The 19,133-nt window shown below is 35.8% G+C and overlaps 1 protein-coding gene across 1 annotated transcript; it reads left to right on the forward strand.

Annotated features, from left to right (window-relative positions):
• Positions 1-8,499: 8,499 nt before the first annotated feature.
• On the forward strand, positions 8,500-14,351 carry LOC107793130 (uncharacterized). Its single transcript, XM_016615417.2, has 2 exons — positions 8,500-12,934; positions 13,010-14,351. Exons 1-2 carry the CDS (start codon positions 8,739-8,741, stop codon positions 14,142-14,144), a joined length of 5,331 nt encoding a protein of 1,776 aa, XP_016470903.1. The 5' UTR covers positions 8,500-8,738; the 3' UTR covers positions 14,145-14,351.
• The last annotated feature ends 4,782 nt before the right edge of the window (positions 14,352-19,133 follow it).

The raw sequence follows: 19,133 nt of genomic DNA on the forward strand, positions 1-19,133 counted from the left end.
CTGCGGGGACTGAGCAGCTGATAACTTAAAATGATCAGCAAGAGGGGTACTAACTGGTTTAGCATCTTTCATGCCAAACCTCTCCAAGACTTTCTCCAAGTACTTCTTCTGGGTCAGAAATAGCCTGTTGGCTTTTCGATCTCTTTTGATCTCCATGCCAAGAATTTTCTTAGCTGCTCCGAAATCTTTCATCTCAAATTCACTTTTTAGCTGACTTTTCAAATTGTGAATTTCTGTTAAATCCTTAGCAGCAATGAGCATGTTATCAACATATAATAATAGGTACATAAATGAACCATCATTTAACTTCCGAAAGTAAACACAACAATCATACATGCTCCTCGAATAACCATGACCCAACATAAAGGAATCAAACCTTTTATACCATTGTCTTGGAGACTGCTTTAATCCGTACAAGGATTTCTTCAACAAGCAAACATGATCTTCTTTTCCTTCAATTTCAAATCCTTCGGGTTGATGCATGTATATTTGTTCCTCAAGTTCGCCATATAAGAAAGTTGTCTTAAGATCAAGTTGTTCTAATTCCAAATCATACATGGCAACGAAGGCAAGCAAGACATGAATAGAGCTATGTTTAACAACATGTGAGAAAATATCATCAAAATCAACTCCTTGTACCTGACTATAGCCCTTTGCAACTAATCGTGCCTTATACCTCGCATCTTCAACCCCTAGAATGCCATCATTTTTCTTGAAGAACCATTTGCAACCAACAATTCTTTTTCCTGATGACAGCTTCACAAGAGACCAAGTACCATTCTTGTGGAGAGACTCAATTTCTTTATTCATTCCAATCAGCCACTTGGCTGAGTCAGCACCAGAAACTGCTTTTGAATATTTTGATGGTTCTCCAATTTCTTCAGTTTCCTGTGCAACTGAAAAAGCAAATGCAACATAATCTCCAAACCTTAAAGGTTGTTTACCTTCTATTCTTGGTCTATATTTGGCTATAGAATACTCCTCTTCTTCTGGTTCAACTTCAGGAGTCTCAACTTCAAGAATTTCAGCTTCTGTTTCAACTTTAGGGGTTTCAAATGTATTTTGCTCCAAAGTTGATGCGCTTGGCTCAGAAGGAATGCCAATCTCAATCTCCATCTGGTTCTGTGTACTCTTTTCTTTATTTGTATTATAAGAACTAGAAGAATCTTTTCTAGAATGTAACATAGAGGATTCATCAAAGGTTACATCTCTGCTAATTATAAATTTTGGTGCCATGGGATCAGGATACTATAGTCGGTATCCTTTCACCCCTGATGCATACCCAAGGAAAATGCACTTTTTAGCCCTTGTCTCTAATTTTTCATCATTTACATGCATGTATGCAGGGCAACCAAATATCTTTAAATCAGAATAATTAGCAGGAGTACCTGACCACATTTCCTCTGGAGTCTTAAAGTTCAAAGGTGCAGAAGGAGCTCGGTTAACAATATAACAAGCTGTAGAGATAGCTTCTGCCCAAAAGGCATTTGTCAACCCAGCATTTGAAATCATGCAACGAGCCCTTTACAAAAGAGTTCTATTCATCCTTTCTGTCACACCATTTTGCTGAGGTGTCATTCTCACAGTACGATGTCGAACAATTCCTTCATTCTTGCAAAATTCGTTGAATTTATCATTACAAAATTCCAAGCCATTATCTGTTCTAAGCCGCTTAACCTGTTTTCCTGTTTTCTTCTCAATCAAAACTTTTCATTGTTTGAAATTTAAGAAAACATTACTTTTATTTTTCAGAAAATAAACCCAAACTTTCCTTGAATAATCATCAATGAAAGTTAATATATACCTCGTACCACCTTTTGATGGGGTACGTGAAGAACCCCAAAGATCTGAATGAATGTAATCTTAAGTACCTTTTATTTTATGAATCGATGGAGATTTAAAGCTGACTCTTTTCTGCTTCCCGAACACACAATGTTCACAAAAATCCATATTTTCGGTACTTTGGCCACATAAGAGACCTCTTTTGTTGAGGATGGAAAGATATTTTTCACTCATATGCCCCGATCGCATATGCCACAATTTGGTGATGTCAGAATCTGATTTATCTGATATTGAAACTGCAGCAGCACCTATAACAGTAGATCCCAAAAGAGCATACAATGCACTAGATCTGCGTGCTTTCATGATCACAAGAGCACCATGAGAAATTTTCAGAATTTCACATTCACCTGTGTACTTGCACCCAAGAGATTCTAGAGTGCCCAAAGAGATAAGATTTTTCTTCAAGTCAGGAATATGTCTAATATCGGTGAGAGTTTTCACCACACCATCGTGCATTTTGATTCGGACTGTACCTTTTTCAATAACTTTACAGGCAACATTGTTGCCCATTAAGATAACTCCACCTCCAATAGATTCATATGTGATAAATAAATCCCGACTGGGACATATATGATAAGAACAACCCGAATCTAAAATCCACTCATTGTTATATTTGAAACTATTATTAGTTGCTAAAACAATAGTTCCCTCAGTCTCATCAGCAGTTACACTTGCTTCGGCAGTGTCAGTATTTTTGTGCTCATTTTTCTTTTCTGTATGCTTTTCTTTGTTTTTCAATTTAAAGAATTCAGAAATAATGTGACCTTTCTTATGACAATATTTGCACATGACATTTCTGTATCTGGATTTTGATCTTGATTTAGGTTTCTCACTACTTGAATCTTTCTTATTGGATCTACCTCTTATGAATAAGCCTTCCCCTTGGTTCCCACTAGTTTCCCCAGTAATATCTCTATTATTTGTTCTTTTGATTTCAAAATAGATTTGATATCTTTATAAGAGATATTATCCTTTCCATAAAGCATAGTATCTCTTATATGTTTAAACGACTAGGGTAAGGAAACAAGCAATAACACAACTTGGTCCTTATCTTTGATTTCAACATTTATGTTACTTAAATCCATAAGAAGAGAATCAAAAGTATCAAGATGTGTAAGTATAGAGGTACCTTCAGCCACACGAAAAGTGTAGAGTTTTTGCTTTAGGTAAAGCCTGTTTTCTACTGTTCTTTCATATATAGGGTTTTAAGCTTTTCCCATATGCCTTTGGCTGAGCTTTCTGCTGCAACTTCACGCAAAACCTCATTTGAAAGATTTAAAATAATACCTGTTTTTTTCTTTTTGTCTATGACGGCAAACTCCTCGCCTATCATTTTATCCGGCATCTTCTCCTTTCCTTGCAGTGCCAAATTTAAGTCATCCTGAATTAGGATAGCTTCCATCTTTAAATGCCACATTTTGAAGTTTGCACTTCGGTCAAATTTCTCAACATAAGATTTTGTTAGAGTCATTTTGGCTATTTAAACTAACCGGTTAGATCTGGCTCTGATGCCAATTTATTAGGATCGGGTTATCGGGTAGTGCAGAATTTAGCCAAACAAAATTATAGTGCTAATAACAAAGACAATACAAGTTGATAATAATGACAATTAAAGAAGATAAAGAAGACACAAATTTAATGTGGTTCGGTCAAGGTAACCTACGTCCACAAGCGGAGAGGAGCAATTTTACTATAACAACAAGAGTACAAAATTAGAGTAAATACTCTAATTAATCCCAAATACCCCAAGAGAATAACCTCACAAGATCACTCCAAAGAAAGGGTTCACACAAGTGTTTTCCAACACTCACTCTCTTACAAAATACTCTATAATGAAATAAAGGAGGAGAAGGAAAGACAAGAGTGAAAAGCTCTTGAATTGGTGTGTTTGCAAATGAGGAGAAGCTCATCTATTTATAGTAAGAAATCATTGGCCTAATAGTGGATGTTATGTCATGGCAAATGTCATGAAAATTTGGCCATATTACACTTTGTTGTAATGTTTATCGGACCGTTCTATTTCATTTTATCAATTTTTGACTTCTTTATTTTCTATTTTAGATATTGAAGAAAAATTGAAATAATTTTAGTGTGATTCGATTGTTTCTCTTTGGATGCGGTTTGATTGGGCTTATAAAATTGGACCTCTAAAATAGTATCATGTCAAAATTATTTAATTATATAGCTAGATTAAACTATATCAGCATTTACTAGAGTTCATTTAATTACTAAAAAACATATTTACTAGAGTTAAAGTACTTAATTTTCAGTTCGAATTTGAAAATAAATTCCTTAAGTTTCTAAAAATAAAATTTAAATATCTGAAACTATATAAAAAGTAATGTACGATATAATAGTTAATAATTTAAAATATTTAAAAGTAAAATAAGAAGAACATGGTCAAAGAAAATAACCTTGGTGAGTCATGTATATGCGTTTGCAGAGAAATAAGGCGGGCTCTAGAGTTTAGAATAGAACCAGCTCAATCAATAACGTATAGGAATAAACTGAAACAAAAAACAAAAAAAAGCAGCTCCTTCAACATAAAAATTGCACGGGGCGTCCTATTTGGTCGCCCCTTTTAACTTGTATTCATTTTTTATTTTTATTTTTAATTAGCACCCAAAGTTTAAACAACTTCAGACTTTTTTCTCCTCTTTCTTCTTCTTCTTCTTCTTCTTCTTCTTCTTCTTCTTCTTCTTCTTCTTCTTAGGGTGACCGTGATTTTATATAGTGCATGTGAACATAAGGTAGTTTATGATGTTTTACGGTGGTGAGCTGCTATGACGCTTTATTTTTTACTATTGCTTAGGTTCTTCTTCTTTTTCTTAATTGCAAAATGGATTCGTTAGATTTATTGTTATTTTGACAAATTGATGATTGGGGTTTGTTCTTGATGATATTTGGAGGTTATGTTTCAAATTTGAGCTCATTTGGAGTAGATTTATGTGTTAAATCGTATATTGGATTGTTAAAATTCGAAGAACAAACTTCTGTTTCCGGACAATTTGCACTTCTAGCCTATTTGGCCTTAAGTGCATGAAAACGTTGGTTGCGCTTCAGACCTATTTGGCCTTAAGTGCATCTGAAGTGCAATTTATTTTTTTTATCTCAGATTTATTGGCCTTAAGTACATGAAACTATTGGCTGCACTTCAGATCTATTTGACCTTAAGTGCATTTGAAATGTAATTTTTTCACTTCAAACATATTTGGCCTGAAATCATTGGTTACACTTCAGACCTATTTGGCCTTAAGTGCATCTAAAGTATAATTTTTTTACTTTAGACTTATTTGGCCCTAAGTGCATGAAATTACTGATTGCACTTCAGACATATTTGGCTTTAAGTGCATCTAAAGTGCAATTGTTTCACTTCAGACTTACTGGCCTTAAGTGCATGAAACCATTGATTACACTTCAGACCTATTTGGCCTTAAGTGCATGAAACCATTGGTTACACTTCAGACCTATTTGGCCTTAGGTGCATCTGAAGTGCAAATTTTTTACTTCAAACCTTCCCTCTAAGTGCATGAAAATATTTATTGCACTTCACACCTATTTGGCCTTAAATGCATCTTAAAAGTAATTTTTGCATTTTAGACTTAATTGACCTTAATGCACTTCAGACCCGATAAGTCTCAAGTTGATGGTAAAGTGGGTAGGCTTGCAAAGTGGGTATAGTTTCAATTATGACCCCAAAACCGAGTATGGATGCAAAGCCCCTCCTTCTACTCCTGCAGTCCTGCTCTTGTAGTTAGAGGTGGAGGGAGAGCATTAGCTACGACCAACGGGTTCGGACGAATATAGTTGCTTTTGCTTAGACCCTTTATTTTAATTATAAAATTTATAATATATGTATAAATATTTAATTGCGAACCTAGTAACTAAGGGTGTACAAAGAAAATCGATAAACTGCACCAAACCGATAATCTGAATCAAACCGAGAAAAAAAAATCCCGACTATGGTTTGGTGTTGGGAAAAAATCCCGACCATAATTGGTTTGGTTTGGTTTTAACTAAAAAAAGTCAAACCGAAACCAAACCAACCCGACATTACATGTATAGAAATTTTAAATATATTTAATACATAAAAATATTCATTATAGTGTAGTTTATAAATATTTCTTAAATATTTTCATAATTTTATCTTTTAACGTATTATTTTAAATTTGGACTTATAATTCTTAAATGCTACAATAAGTTTTATAGTCAATATTAGTGCTAATAAAAGACATTCAATTAAATTATACTAGGAATGATAAAAGTGTTGGATATATATTTGTTCAGTTTTTCCATGGTTTAGATAAAATGCACAACTTTTTTTTATTATAGTGTTTAGTCATGTAAAAATAAGTACTTATTAGCCGTACTTATTTTAGCAACTTAGTAATTTTAGATTATGTTTATTTTTATTATGGCTTATTAATAATATTTATTTTATGCGATTTTATTATCTTTATTATTGAATATTTTAGTACAATGACATAGCTCATCTCATATAGTTATGTATTACTAGGCTCAAAGAAACACTTGGAGCACAACTTCTATGTTTTGTGCTATAAAGATTTTATGAAAATATTTTCGAAATAACCCGAAAATCTGAGAAAAACATCAAACTTTTACTGATTTGGTTTGGTCTTTAGATTTAATAACACGACACAATTTGTTTGGTTTGGTAATTGAAAAACCCGAACCAACTCGATCTATGTACACCCCTACTAGTAACTATGAGAAACTATGAGTTCAGTGACGAATTCAAAATCCATAAATTTTAAATCTTAACCCCGCCTCTACTTGTAGTTCCGGGACTTCATTTGTTCTTTGAAAAAGAAAATTATTCTGAGATCATGCGCAGACAAGGGTTTATGGACTATGAACAGTCGACTCTACTTCGACTTAATTTATTTGTTCTTAGTCTAGTTTCCATTATTAATTGTTCTAGTGCAGCTTCTAACAACTATGACTTTGTCTTCTCTAATTTTTTAATCATGTTTGTGTCACAAAATAAAAATTATAGACTAATACGAATAAATATTGCCAATTATGTTTTATTAATACGTTATACATATTATTCAGTAAAAAAAACTAACTAAGGTACTAATACTAAGCATTCACATACATCCGCCTGGGATATCACAAGGATTAAAGACAATAACTACAAGAACGAATACCCTAATAATCAAAATAATTAAATGGGTAAATAGTTGGGGGTTTAAAAAATCAAAGAAAGAGGGTGAAGGGATAAACACACGGTCATTTTATAAAATAAAAAAAAAATTCTCTTCCATCTCCTTCGATAATGGCTAACACCATGTTTCAATCGTAATTTTCGACGTTAAACTTTAATTAAACAATGGATTTCTCTCATTAACCTTCGATTTCACTGAGAATTTTAGCCTAATATGAGATTTGGGATAAAAACAAGTTAGGGTTTGGTAAAGATTATGGGCTTTTGGTGGACTAAATAGTGTTGAAAGAAATCGCCTAAACGAAGAAAAAAGATAATTTTAGAAAAAAAAAAAGAGAAGAATTTTTCTTCCAGATGAAACCCATATAGATAATGTTGTGAGAAGGAATCCGATAATCGGGAAAATCATAATTCTTGGCCTCCTTAATCTTGTCTCCAGCTTCATCCTCTTTAGTTGATAATTTTACTACTTTAATATTTGTTAGTTAATTAGCTAGAAATAAAGATCTTAATTTTTTTTTATTTAGAAAATTATTCAACTTGTCTTCTTAGTGATAGTGAACAATTGTAGCTAAATTTAGTTCTTTGTGGGTTTAGACTCAGGACTCTAAAATCGGATTATATTTGCAACGACCACTTAGTCCTTTTTATAAGACATAGTTGGGCGAGATAACATATATAGTATTGGAATAATAAAATAATTGAGAACAATTTTCAAACATATATAATGTATGTATATTATAAAATATACCTCTAATTTAAATAATTATTTTTATATTACATGGATGAAATATATTTTTTAAAAGCTTTTATTCTTTAATTATCAATTCTATAAATAATTTTTTGAGTTTATATAGTAAGTGTTAAAATTACTAATACTAACAAATTATTCCAATTAATATTTTTTATTCTGCTCAATTATTTTATTATTTCAACATTAGATATGCTTGAAAAAATATTTTGCACTTTATTACTTTATAATTAAAATTTATTTGTTCTATAGGTAAATCCACAATATAGATTAAAAAGAGCAAAAAATTATAATATAGGTAAAAAGAAAAAAGACAAAGATTGATAATTTAAAGGGTAAATTAGACATTTGATAATCAAAAGTTTGGAAAACCTAGTTGAGCGGCCTTCTGACTTCTGAGTACTATAACAATAGTTATGTGACTTTTCTGTTACAAACGAAAGAAATAAAACTTCACTAGATAATTTCAAATAGTTGAGTGACTATTTGAGTAATAGAGTAAGATATACTATAATCATCTATTTTCCGCACATCTTTATTTATTTTGTTTATGTATTGTATTTTTCAAAATATTCGACTCCAATTTATCATGTTCAATAGTATCTTTCGTCTTTTCTAACTCAAACCTCCACCTTGGAATGACTTGAAAATGCAACAAATTAAACGATCACATTCATGCACCAAAACTGATACAACAGACCTGAATTACAAATTATTAAGTTCTATGGTTGAACTGTCTATTCACACGTCATATCTGTGAAGTATATATACAATCATACAAAAGACTTACTATATAATAATGTACAAATTAAAGAATTACTAAAGTCAACGCTATTACCATTTTGTGCAATGTTCTTGATCTGAATATAAAGAGGACTGATCGAGTCAGCTTCTCATTTTCTTGTGTGACAAACCAAAGAAAAAAAAGAAGTAATATTCTGATAGAGAGACTGTAAGATGTTTTGCAAAGAAGCCATTGAAGCTCTAGATTTGATGAAAGATCAATGGAGATTGTCCTTGACAGATGCAATAATATTGGATGAAATCAATTTCCTCATTATGGAGCTGAAGTTTCTGGACATTTTCCTGAGGCTGCACAGCTTTACTAATGACAGTAACTTGATGGATGCTTCAGAACACGTCCGAGCTATGGTTAGAGTTGTAGGATCAGACCTCTACAGTCTATTCTCCACAGGAATGGTGCCACCTGATCCAAACTTTGATCTCACTTTGTCTGAGGTGCAAGAAAAGATCCAGATTTGTAAGTCCGAAATCAAAGCTCAATACTCTTATCCTCAGGTAGTAAATCTTTCTGATGCTACTCCCATGTCTGTAGCAAAACTCATTGGTGATGTAATAGAGACTATAAAATATGTGGTGAGCACACCTTTGGCCTCTTCCTTATCTATTAGTCCACAACTTGAGGAGCAACTCTTTTGCGCATTGAGTTCACCACAATCTCTCTGTTACATACTTGCTTTCAGAAAATTACAAGACTCTAGCCAAATGACTTTCTTTACTCATGCTATAGCTGTCACTTGTCATGCAGCAATGATTATCTTCTTGCATTTTCCTGAGCATAATCAGGAAACTGATATCAATTCCTTGCTTACTGATTTCGTATTGAAGAGAATCTTTCCCATTCAGCCTTGTGTCCGCCGTATCTATGTTGAACTCATCCAATCTTTTATGTCCGGACCACAATTAACCTGGCGTCACGTTGTCCTAGCAAAAATGGAAACAATGTTTACCATTTTTCTCAAAACCAATCTGCTGATGTTACAATTCTCTTATAGCTACGGCTTGATAGTTCCATTGGAGGATCAAAAACAAATGGAGAACTTTTTCGAGATGTTGGACTATTTGGGAACTTATCTTGAGGATCTGCCACCACAGGGCTTTGGATCTAAGCTTAGAGAAATAGATAATTTGATGGTCAATGCAGCACTTTTCATTTTCTCGTTATATGGTAACGAGGAAGACGTGGCATCTGGAGAAATAAATCAAGAGGCCACCCTTGATTTGCCTGGCTTGATTCGGAGTATCAGCGCTTTGACTTACCAGATCATTCAAATGTCATTTCAATCCGTTTTACCTAGGATTGATGGACTTGGCTTTGTTGATTTCCTTCTGGACAACATGAAGGAGTTCCTTAACCAGTCTGCTGATACACTTCCTTCTGCCAAGAGCCAACTTGAATCTGTGCTGAAGCATCTTGAATTTTTGCAACCTTTTTTGAGGGATGTTGCAGCAGCAAAATGTATTAATCATGACAGACTGCAACATCTTGCCACAGTGGTAATTGGCAAGACATATGAAATAGAATATATAGTTGATTGTTTCGCGACTAAAGATGTTCCTGGCTGGTATCTTACACCATGGCTTTCGGATCTCATTGAGGAGATTGAGTTTGTGAAGGCAGAGGTTGAAAAGATTAAGGAGGACAAGGCGTGTGACGCACCAACAGACAACTTCACTGATGCTTCCAATGTTGCCACATCATCACAATTGGCCAGTATGCCAAGCATAACTGAAGAAATGGTGGGATTCGAGGACGTGGTGCAAACGTTAAGAAATCAACTTGTTGGAGGAACATCACAACTTGATGTTGTCTCAGTTGTTGGCACTTTCGGACAAGGTAAAACAACAGTTGCCAAAAAGCTATTCTCTGACGAATCAATTGCCTCTCTGTTTGATGTTCATGCAAAATGTCTTCTTCCTGTTGTATATTTACGTAGAGAGTTGTTGGTTGCTATTCTGAATGATGCTGTTGACAAGCAAACTGATCTTAGTGAAGTGCCTGAAGATGAATTAGCTGACAAGTTGCACAAAATATTGTTGCAAAGGAAATACCTCATCCTCATTGATGATGTTCGTGAAACTGTAGTATTGGACTTTTTAAAGTCGTGCTTTCCGGATGCCAACAATGGAAGCAGAATTATTCTAACAACAGAGTTAGACGAAGTTGCTAATTATGCTACACGTGTTAGTTCTCCCTATCGTCTTCGCTTGTTTTCTGATGAAGAAAGCTGGATGTTGTTACAAAATAAGGTTTTCCTCCGACAAAGTTGCCCACCGTATCTTAGAGATGTTGGACAAAAACTAGTAAAAACCTGCCGCGGGCTACCTCTTGCTGTTGTTATGCTGGCCAATGCTCTTGCAAAACTGGCGAAGAATGGGGATCACGTGAACTTCTCTGAAGAGGCGATGAAAGAGTTCAATGAAATTCTGGAGAACCAGAGATCTTCTTATGTTAGTGTATCATCACAAATGGCCAGTACTCCAAGGATAACTGAAGAAATAACAGATGAAATGGTAGGTTTCGATGATGTACTGCAAACCTTAAGAGATCAACTTGTTAGAGTAACACCAAGAGAGCTTGATGTTATCTCGATTGTTGGCACCTTTGGACAAGGTAAAACAGCAGTTGCTAACAAACTATTAGCTGACGAATTAGTTGTCTCTTTGTTCGATGTTTGTGCAAAATGTTTTGTTCCTGTTGTTTTCGAACGCAGAGAGTTATTAGTTGCTATTCTGAGGAATCTTGTTGATAAGACAACTGATCTTAGTGAAGCGAGAGAAGATGAATTAGCTGATGAGTTGCACAAACTTTTATTGCCAAAGAGGTATCTTCTCCTCATTGATAATGTTAATGACCCTGTAGCATGGGATTATCTAAGGTCATGCTTTCCAGATGCCAACAATGGAAGCAGAATTCTTCTAACAACTCGTCTAGATGAAGTTGCCACTAAGGCTAGACGTGTTAGTTCACCCCATTATCTGCGCTTGTTTACTGATGAAGAAAGCTGGATGCTGTTACAAAATAAGGCGTTTCCCCGACAAAGTTGTCCGCCAAATCTTAGACCTCTTGGAGAACAATTAGCCAAAGGGTGTAAAGGGTCACCTGTTCAAGTTGTTGTGCTGGCTGGTGTTCTTGCAAAAATGACGACAAAAGAGTTGGAACTACTGACAGAAGGGGATAAAGGTGTTCAGATGGTCTTCATTAAAGAGCTGGAGAAAAAGGCCATGGAAGCTACGTTAGACCAGGCGCGTGGCTCACGACCAAAAAGCTTTAGAAAGGCTTCCCAAGGCCATATATCATCTCAACTGGATTGTACTATAGCTGAAGATATGGTGGGATTCCAGGACGTCTTGCAAACAATAACAAACCTACTTGTTAGAGGAACATCACAGAGAGATGTCATTTCTATTGTTGGAATGGCTGGACAAGGTAAAACAACAATTGCTAACAAACTATTCATAGATGAATCAGTTGTTCCACAATTTGATGTTCGTGCAAAATGTTATGTTTCTCAAGTGTACGACCGTCGAGAGGTGTTGGTTTCTATTCTGAGTGATGTGGTCGACAAGCCAACTGATCTTAGTGAAGTGCCTGAAGCTGAATTAGCTGTTAAGTTGCGCAGACTATTATTTTCAAAGAGATACCTTATCCTCATTGATGATGTCTGGGAAACTAGAGCATGGGATGAGTTACAGTCATGTTTTCCGGATACCAACAACAGTAGCAGAATTATGCTGACAACCCGGCTAGATAAGGTTGCTAACTATGCTAGCTGTGTTAGTTCTCTTCATCATCTTCGCTTGTTTTCTGAAGATGAAAGCTGGACGTTGTTACAGAAAAAGGTGTTTCTCCAACAAAGTTGCCCACCGGATCTTGAAGGTGTTGGACAAGAAATAGCAAAGAAGTGTGGAAGGTTACCTCTTTCAATTGTTTTGGTAGCTGGTGTTCTTGCAAGTATGACGAAGAAAGAGCAGTGGGAACAAGTGGCAGATGGTTTAGGTTCACATATTCGTGGTGACTCCAAGCACATCATACAATTCAGTTACAAGAATTTGCCCCATTATCTCAAACCTTGCTTTCTGTATTTTGGAGCATTCTTGGAGGACAAAGAGATTCAGATCTCAAAGTTAATGAAGTTATGGACGGCGGAGGCTTTGGTAGTAAAACAAAAGGAAAGACGCTTGGCTGATATAGCAGAAGATTATTTAGAGGATCTTATTAGAAGAAATATGGTGATGTCCACCAAGAATAGATGTCTTGGCAAAGTAAAAGCATGTCGTATCCATGATCTGTTGCTTGAATTTTGCAAGGAAAAAGCAAAGGAGGAGAAATTTCTACTGTGGATATATAGGTACTCAATTTCAGTTTTTACTTTCTCACTGAATCAATTTTACTTTGTTTTGATTCTGTTTCTTCCTATGGACAGGGATCAAGATGCAAATTCTACCGAAGTGTTGTCTCGAATGCTTGTACAACGTCGTATATCCATTTATTCAAAACAGCACAATCTTGTTGAAAGGAGTCCATCTTGTTCCAATGTCCATTCCTTACTATTCAGGAAGGTTGGTGATGATGTTATCCCCTCAGTCGACAATCAGGTCTCATTTGCTTTTCACAGCTTTAAGTGTCTTAGAGTGTTAGATCTGGAGTTTGTCACTGTTGGTTCTTTCCCAACTGAACTATGTCAATTGAGGTACCTTGCACTTAGAACTTTTGAGGAATCTATTCCATCATCTATAGACAATCTCCGGAATCTTGAAACACTTGTGGTTAAAGGGCTTGGAAGTGAACTTTCATTTCCACACTCCCTGTGTAAGATGGTTAAGATGAGACATCTACATTTAAACGACCGTGCCTCTTTCGATTTGCAGAACTTAAAAATATTCCTTGAGGATCCCTCGGAATTAGAAAATTTGGAGACTTTTTCCACTCCTGCTTTTTCATCTGGTGAAGATGTGGAGAGGGTATTGAGTAAGACCCCTAATCTTCGAAAACTGAGATGCATATTTTCAGGATCATGGGGTTATTCTGAGGAACAAAAAAAGGACTGCAATCAGTTCCCAAGATTACAGCACTTAACCAAGCTTGAATCACTCAAGGTGTTTTGTTTCCACAAGCCAGAGCGATCACCGTGTGTATTCAATTTCCCGTCTGATCTTAAGAAGCTGACACTTTGTGGTTTTGGATTGCCATGGAGTGAAATTTCAGCCATGTCAACACTTCATAACCTTGTGATACTCAAGCTGCAATCCGATGCCTTTTGTGGAGAAGAATGGGAAGTAAGTGATGAGCAATTCTCCCAGCTAAAAGTGCTGAAGCTAGAAAATATTTCCTTTGCGCGTTGGAGTATCTCAGAGGATGCTTTCTCTAACCTTGAGAAACTGGTTCTGCATAGTTGTGATTGTCTAGTCGAAATCCCTTCTGAATTTGGTTACTTCACTTGCCTACAAACCATCGAAGTAAAGTCGTGCCAGGAATCCGTTTCAAATTCAGCTAGGAATGTCGAGAAAATTCAGGTTGAAGAAATGCAAAATAACGGCTTCAAGCTTTTTATCTACTAAGTTGATCAAGAAGCATTTTTTAGTCATGTATGCCATTTTCAAATGGCTATAACTTTCATTAAGATGAAATACTAGCTAGTTTTTACTCATTATATTTCTTTAGGATTAGCCTATTTTTAATGTAAATTCTGTTTACAGTAAAGATGAAATGTATGGATTTGCAAACTTGGGAGTTTTATTAAATGAAAGGCAAATATGTTTCACTCAGTAATTGGACAACAATAGCTTAATCATTTTGGATGTTGCAAATGTTGCGGAAGCCGAATATATAAAGAGTGATTAAATCACAACTACTATATCTAAAGGTAGCTAATAAATAGTAAATGAGACAATAATAAAATGAACACCAGAAATTAACGAGGTTCGGCAAAATTTAATTTTTGCTTAGTCCTCGGACACAATCAACTCAAATTTATTTCACTCCAAAAATACAAGTGAAATACTACAAGAGAGAAAGAAGATTCAAATGCCTTAGGAGATAAGAAGGCAAGTGAAAGATGTGTACAAATGAACAAAACCCTTGCTATTTATAGAAGAGAAATGACCTTAATAATGTCATGCATGACATCATATTAAGTGTGAACATGCAATGTAAATGCATGAAAAATGTATCTACCAATTTCTTCCTAAAAGGAGGCTTCAAATGTTCACACTAGTTCACATTAATCTTGTCAAAATTCAACAAATCTCCACCTTGGCAAGATTCCACTTTTGCAATTTTCTCTTACTGATAAATTTTGATTGTGTCTTCAACTCCAATCTTCAAAGTTCAACAATGTTGATCAAGTTCAAACAATGTTGAAACTTGATCGCAGTCACTACTTTTGTTAGCATATCGGCAGGGTTGTCTGCAGTCCGAATTTTCTGCACCATGACTCCACCTTCTTCTATAATATCTCGTACAAAGTGATATCGAACATCAATGTGCTTCGTCCTTGCATGATAAACTTGGTTCTTTGCTAATTGGATAGCACTCTGACTATCACAAAATAGTGTGATGTTTTCTTGACCAATACCAAAATCTCTAAGCAACCCTCGAAGCCAAATTGCCTCCTTTACAGCCTACGTAATTGCCATGTACTGTGCCTCAGTAGTAGACAAAGCAACCGTTGACTGCAAAGTAGACTTCCAACTAACTGGTGCATTTGCAATAGTGAAAACATAACCAGTAGTTGATCTACGCTTGTTCAAATCACCCGCATAATCCGAGTCACAATATCCAACCAGATACTGACTATCTTCCTGCTAAAAAATCAATCCAACATCTACAGTATTACAAATATACCGTAGAATCCATTTCACAGCTTGCCAATGCTCCTTTCCTGGATCATGCATATACATGCTTACAACTCCGATAGCATGTGAAATATCAGGTCTTGTGCAAACTATTGCATACATCAAGCTACCAACGGCATTCGCATATGGCACTCTTGACATATACTCTTGTTCAGCTTCATTCTTCGGCGACATAGCAGCACTATGCTTAAAGTGAGGAGCAAGAGGAGTGCTAACCAACTTTGTGTTCTCATTCATGCCAAATCGATCTATTACTTTCTTCAAGTATTCTTTCTGAGATAGATAGAGTTTCTTTGAATGTCTATCTCTTTTTATCTCCATGCCAAGAATTTTCTTCGCCTCACCTAAATCCTTCATCTCAAACTCCTTTCTTAGTTGAATCTTCAACTTCTCAATTTCCTCTTGACTTTTGGAAGCTATCAACATATCATCAACGTATAGGAGAAGATATATGAAGGATCCATCTTCAAGCTTGCGCAAATACACACAATGATCACATTTGCTTCTTTTGTACTTCTGCCGCAACATAAACTTATCAAATCGTTTGTACCATTGTCTAGAAGATTGTTTCAATTCGTACAATAATTTTTCAAGTTTGCACACCATATTTTCCTTTTCAGCAACTTTGAATCCTTCTGGCTGAGTCATATAGATTTCCTATTCCAAGTCTCCATGTAAAAATGCAGTTTTTACATCTAACTGAACTAGTTCCAAATTCAATTGTGCTACCAAAGCCAACAAAACTCTAATGGAGGAGTGTTTAACGACTGGAGAAAATACCTCATTGTAATCAATTCCCTCCTTTTGAGCGTACCCTTTGGCCACCAATCTTGCTTTGTAGCAAACATCTTCTTGGTTAGGAAATCCTTCTTTCTTTGCAAATACCCATTTACACCTAATTGCTTTCTTGCCCTTCGGGAGATTGGCCAATTTCCATGTGCAATTCTAATGAAGGGACTACAATTCTTCATTCATGGCAATCCTCCACTTATCTTCTTTTGAATTTTGGACTGCATTTTTATAAGTGATAGGAACACCATCAGCTACAATTGAGGCTGCACAAGCCACCGTCTCTATGAGACGAACAGGTTTCTTTATTGTTCTTTTTGGCTTGCTGGTTGCTATTGATTCAAGTTGTTGTTGGGGTTCCTGAGTTGGAATCTCCCCTTCCACTGACTCTTCTTCCAGGGGAAAATCTTCTATTGTTTCCTCGTTTTCTCCCTGTGTTGGGAAAATTAATTTTTCCTCAAACTCCACCTGCTTTGAAGCACCATCAGTTTGTTTGACATCTTTAAATGTCACCTTATCTATTATGGCAGATTCATCAAAGGTAACATCTCTGCTGAATATAACTTTTCTTGTCTCTGGACACCATAATCGGTATCCTTTGACTCCAGAAGTAATCCCCATAAATATAGCTTTCTTTGCCCTCGGATCCAATTTTGACTCTTTCACATGATAATATGCAATTGAGCCAAGCACATGTAAAAAATTATAATCTTCAGCAGGTTTTTCATACCATTTTTCAAATGGTGTCTTGCCTCCCATAATGGCAGATGGTAGACGATTAATGAGGTGGCATGCATATGTTATAGCCTCAGCCCAAAATTCTTTGCCCAAACCAGCATTGGACATACACCGAACCTTCTCCAGCAAAGTCCCGTTCATGCGTTCTGTCACTCCATTCTGTTATGGTATATTTCTGACGGTGAAATGTCTCAAAATTTTATCATCTTCACAAATTTTATTGTAAAGATCATTTTTGTATTCTCCACCATTATATGTGCGAAGACACTTTATCTTTCTGCCTGTTTGAGTCTCTATCATCGCCTTCCATTTGAGAAAAATTCCCAGCACCTCATCTTTGGTTTTCATAGTATACACCCACACTCTCCGGGAAAAGTCATCAATAAAGGTTACAAAATAGTGTTTCCCATCTAATGAAGGTGTTTTGGAAGTACCCCAAACATCAGAGTGAACATAATCCAAAATACTTTTAGTATTACGGATTGCTGTTCCAAATTTAACCCTTGTTTGTTTCCCTTGACACAATGCTCACAAAACTCCAAATTATAAGTCTTTACTCCTTTCAACAATCCTTGATCTGATAAAATCTTTAAGGATTTTCCTCCAGCATGTCCCAAGCGCATGTGCCATAGCTTGGTTGCTTCTGCCACCTTGTCATCACTGGATGTCACTGTTGCTGTCCCAATAACTGTACTACCGCGATAGTGATACATGTTATTATTTCGCCGGATTCCCTTCATTACCACTAGTGCACCAGAGCATATTCTCATTACCCCATTTTCTGCAACGACTTTGAGCCCCTTTGACTCTAGGGCTCCTACAGAAATGAGATTTTTCTTCAATTCTGGTACGTATCGAACATGTGTTAATGTTCTGATCAATCCATCATGGTTCCTTAATCGGATTGAACCAATACCATATGCGGTAAGAGGATTGTTATTTGCTGTGTGAATAACTCCACATTCTCCTTCTTGAAAATCAACGAACCAGTCCTTGTTGGGACACATATGATAGCTACAAGCTGAATCTATCAGCCATATGTCAGATGGTTTGAATGGCTCAGTTGTAACTAGCGAGAAATCAGAGTCGTCACAATCAGCTACATTTGAATCCATAACAGTCTTTCTATTGTTAGGTTTGGCCTTGTTTTTCAACTTTGGACAGTCTTTCTTCCAATGCCCCTTTTCTCGGCAAAAGGCACATTCATCTTTGCTGGGTCTGGATCTTGACTTGGATCTTCCTTTTTTCGTTCTCATATGATTTTGAGAACGACCTCTCACGACCAGTGCTTCTCCTTTTCCACTCTTTTGTTTTTCTCTCTTTCTTTGTTCATAGCTCTACAAGGCAGAACAAACTTCTTTGAGAGACACTTCATCATTCCCATAAAGTAGAGTAGTTTCTAGGTGCTCGTACTCATCGGGAAGTGAACTTAATAATATTAAGGCCATATCTCCATCACTAAAAGTCACGTACATATTCTGCAAATCTGTCGCTAACTTATTAAAGCTGGTGATATGATCATTCATTGTAGTACCAGGAACATATGTGAAGCGTAACAGTCTTTTTTTCATGTAAAGTTTATTTTGACTGTTTTTCTTCAAGAATTTATCCTCCAACGCATTTCACAATTTACTTGCAGAAGTTTCTTTTGTGTATGGATACTTCTGTTCTCTTGCGAGGTAAGATCGAATGGTACCACAAGCAACACGGTTGATAATCTTCCAATCTTCTTCTCCGATATTGTCTGGTTTATTTTCTTCTATGGCAATATCTAGCCCTTTTTGAAAAAGGACACCAAGAATCTCAGCTTGCCACATCCCGAAATGTCCTGACCCGTCAAAAATTTCAACTGCAAATTTCGCATTTGACATAATTCTTGTCATAAGCGAAGATGCCAACGACGTATTACTGACACCCGATGTGGACTCTTCATTTTTATTATCTCCCATTTTGCTATAGATACTATTTATTTGCTAACAGTACAGAACACCAAAGTAATTCTTTTCTGATGTGGAAGTTCAGACTTTGCTGCAACCACAGAGCATACTAAGATAGAACCTTGGCTCTGATACCAATTGTTGCGGAAGCCGAATATATAGAGAGTGATTAAATCACAACTACTATATCTAAAGATAGCTAATGAATAGTAAATGAGACAATAATAAA

Source organism: Nicotiana tabacum, chromosome 9, assembly GCF_000715075.1.
Source record: "Nicotiana tabacum cultivar K326 chromosome 9, ASM71507v2, whole genome shotgun sequence".
Taxonomy (NCBI): Eukaryota; Viridiplantae; Streptophyta; class Magnoliopsida; order Solanales; family Solanaceae; genus Nicotiana; species Nicotiana tabacum.

Coding starts and splice junctions, on each gene's coding strand:
- LOC107793130 (XM_016615417.2), top strand. CDS start 8,739: ATGTTTTGCAAAGAAGCCATTGAAGCTCTAGATTTGATGAAAGATCAA. Junction 12,935..13,009: donor TTTCTACTGTGGATATATAG/GTACTCAATTTC, acceptor TCCTATGGACAG/GGATCAAGATGCAAATTCTA.